We start from the raw sequence: 2,731 nt of genomic DNA on the forward strand, positions 1-2,731 counted from the left end.
ACCTCGCAGACACACAGGACGTTCACGTCATGGTCCTTCACGACTTTGGCTATCTCTTTCGCCGTCTCCTTGTTCTTAATTCGATTCAGTAAACTGTCTAAGTACAACCAATGAAGGTTCGCCATATCTCACAAAGGACCCACCAGCGTTCCAGGCCATCAGCCGAATGGTCTCCGGTACTCTCGAGACAACAGCGACTTTAGGAATCTTAGTGGCTTTAGGGTTTTCCACCTTTTTGAAGAAGTCTGTTAGCAGCGCGTTCCTCTTCATATCTCAATTCGTTACTTTATAATTCCGTCATCGCCACCATCCACCACTACGGCAAAAACCCAACACCATTTCGTTCAAGTAAACGTGAATCCGACAACAGCAGCATGGAGATCAAATACAACGGTAAATCTCGACCGCCGGCGCCTTCCTTTTGCACACAATGTGCAGGCCCTTGAGACTCCTCAAGCTGGTCGGGTCAACATACCACGCTGTCAGAGAAGTTCACTTTGTGCTTATGGTTATTCTGCAACTCATTAAAATTGCAGATATCTAATTTCCCGTGGTATTTTCACAAGTGTAATTTTCACAAGGGATGCCCTGGAAAAAGGATATGCAACAAGACACGTTCTATGACGTCATACGATGCTCCCCGCATCTGCATCGTTCCCTACAGGGATTATGTGGAAGCAACAGATCCCCTGACAGCTCCACAATTCTATAGCCAAAATCAGTCCCATGCGGATCGTTCCTCAGCCACTCATCACTGGTCTCCTTTCTAATTTCCATCTTATCCATGTCAGTCCACGATGAGATCTCTGTAGCGCCTGAGCTTATAAACCATCGTAGATACACTCCGTAAATCGCAGTCTACTGGTGTCACCCTCTTCGAAAGCGATTGTTATTCCACTTGCCGCCTCTCTGCCCCTACCGACCAATGTCCTACTTTTCAAGGAGCCTCGTATAGGGACATCCGTGTTAACTGACGAGACCATGACCCCCTCACTGAACAACATAACACATGGATGAACCGTATTGGTATTTCACGAGAAGTTGACACTAAGTTGAATGCTTTCGAAGATAGGGCACAAATTCGCTAGTATTATAAATCTGTTTACCGACTTTCATCAAGTTCGATGCAGCCCTTATGGTATAGGATACTCAGCACGCTGATCTTCTCAAAAACGTCTCGACAGGGTAACTCGGAAACTCGAACGAAGGCCAGAGGAGCAGCTGTAGTGAGGCCCTCCAGAAGGCACACGTCGTTTGGCCGGATTCGCACCTCCAGTTTCTCGTCAGTTACTCGGGTGAATCTTGCCTGATGGAATAACGCATCGATGGTCCTACAGCAGCTAACCTCAACTATTCCACAAAATAACAATCCTATTCATGGCATTTTTCACGAGGCTTTTTTACTATAAAATGAGTTATTTCCATACCATTTTGAAATATCGAGCTCACAGACGAAGAAAAATGGTCCAAAACCGGCGAGAAATAATGCTAACACATACCACTCGCGAGGCAAATTCTGTGCTGTACATGGGAGTTGCCTTCCCTATGCAGTATCCATCCCAGGCGTTATTACCGTAGGGCAGCGTCGCTCCTTCGTAGGCTCCTCCAACTCACACTTAACGTCATATGCTATTCGTACAAGGGAGTTGTCACAGATGACACCTGGTGGTCGAGGCAGGGCCATCTAGCGATGAAGACCGATGAGAAGACGGACAGAGGTAAGTCCAATACGCTCACACATGCCTTACAGGCCGCTTCTTGTTCTGAGTTGATCTTGGTTATCCTCTCCTGCAGCCGAGACTCCAAATATTCCGGTGATAGCTGAGGAGACAGAGTAGACCATGGTGACACAGTGTGTCGCTCCTATCACCGTGTGCCAGACACACGATGATGAAAACGGATAAAGCGGTGTCCATGACTAAGGACTAAGCAAGTGTTGTGATATACTGGATGGAATACACCACTGAGTATGGCAATGGATAAAAGGCAGGGAGTTAAATTCGAACCCACGCCCTATGGATATTCAACTACTCGCTCTACCACTGAACCAAATCCACCACACCTTATTCCTTATAGCCGTTAATGCATCCCTGATCTCCTCGGACACTCCGACCCGGAAAGGTAGCGATCCCTGGTGAACTGATCTCCGACAGAAGTAGTCCACATTGAGCGGTAGCGATTCCGAATCTCGTAGTAACTGCATCACATCTCTTTACCAACCACTACCCCGACCCGACACCCACCGAGCCGACGCCACGCTGAATCATCATGCCATACGACAAGTCACTGGAGGGTATCTAAGAATGAAATCCAAACCATCAACTACAGCAAGAAAGTGTCGTTTTAGTACCTTAACTGTTATATGTAAACTGCCCTGCTCCTGTGAAGCCCTAGCCCGATGTATGACCCCTCGCGGTATGAGCAACAAGTCGCCCTCTTCCAGCGTCACACTGTACAGTGGCTCACCCAAGTTGTCTATAGGCATGTCCTTTCCAACCTGTCAACAACCAACGCGCTGATATAACTCTTTACAAGCAACTACTATAGGTACCTCCTCGCCAGGGTAGGGGTGACTCGAGGAACTGTCGTATACATCCCAATGCTTTCGTCCCTTACATTGTAGTATTAGAGCATCCTACATGAAGGAACGTCTGGCTTCAACTGCTGATACCAGTGTGGGAATATATGCACATGGTCAGCTACATGTGTTGCTAGGAATATGAAAATCTTG

General features: G+C 47.3%; 2 protein-coding genes across 2 annotated transcripts; both read right to left on the reverse strand.

The window, feature by feature from the left end:
- Positions 1 to 1,095: 1,095 nt before the first annotated feature.
- On the reverse strand, positions 1,096 to 2,271 carry Pmar_PMAR001517 (hypothetical protein). The gene is made up of 4 exons (XM_002787062.1): positions 2,244 to 2,271; positions 2,063 to 2,197; positions 1,574 to 1,821; positions 1,096 to 1,306 (listed from the first exon to the last, which is right to left on the reverse strand). The coding sequence occupies exons 1-3, from the start codon at positions 2,268 to 2,270 to the stop codon at positions 1,630 to 1,632; spliced, it is 354 nt and encodes a 117-aa protein (XP_002787108.1). The 5' UTR covers position 2,271; the 3' UTR covers positions 1,096 to 1,306; positions 1,574 to 1,629.
- A 52-nt stretch (positions 2,272 to 2,323) lies between these two features.
- On the reverse strand, positions 2,324 to 2,497 carry Pmar_PMAR001518 (hypothetical protein; the record flags this gene model as incomplete). The annotated part of the gene is made up of 1 exon (XM_002787063.1): positions 2,324 to 2,497. A coding segment is annotated over one exon (174 nt), but the record flags the coding sequence as incomplete, so codon positions are not given.
- Positions 2,498 to 2,731: the final 234 nt, after the last annotated feature.

Source organism: Perkinsus marinus (assembly GCF_000006405.1).
Source record: "Perkinsus marinus ATCC 50983 genomic scaffold scf_1104296930418, whole genome shotgun sequence".
In the NCBI taxonomy this organism is placed as follows: domain Eukaryota; phylum Perkinsozoa; order Perkinsida; family Perkinsidae; genus Perkinsus; species Perkinsus marinus.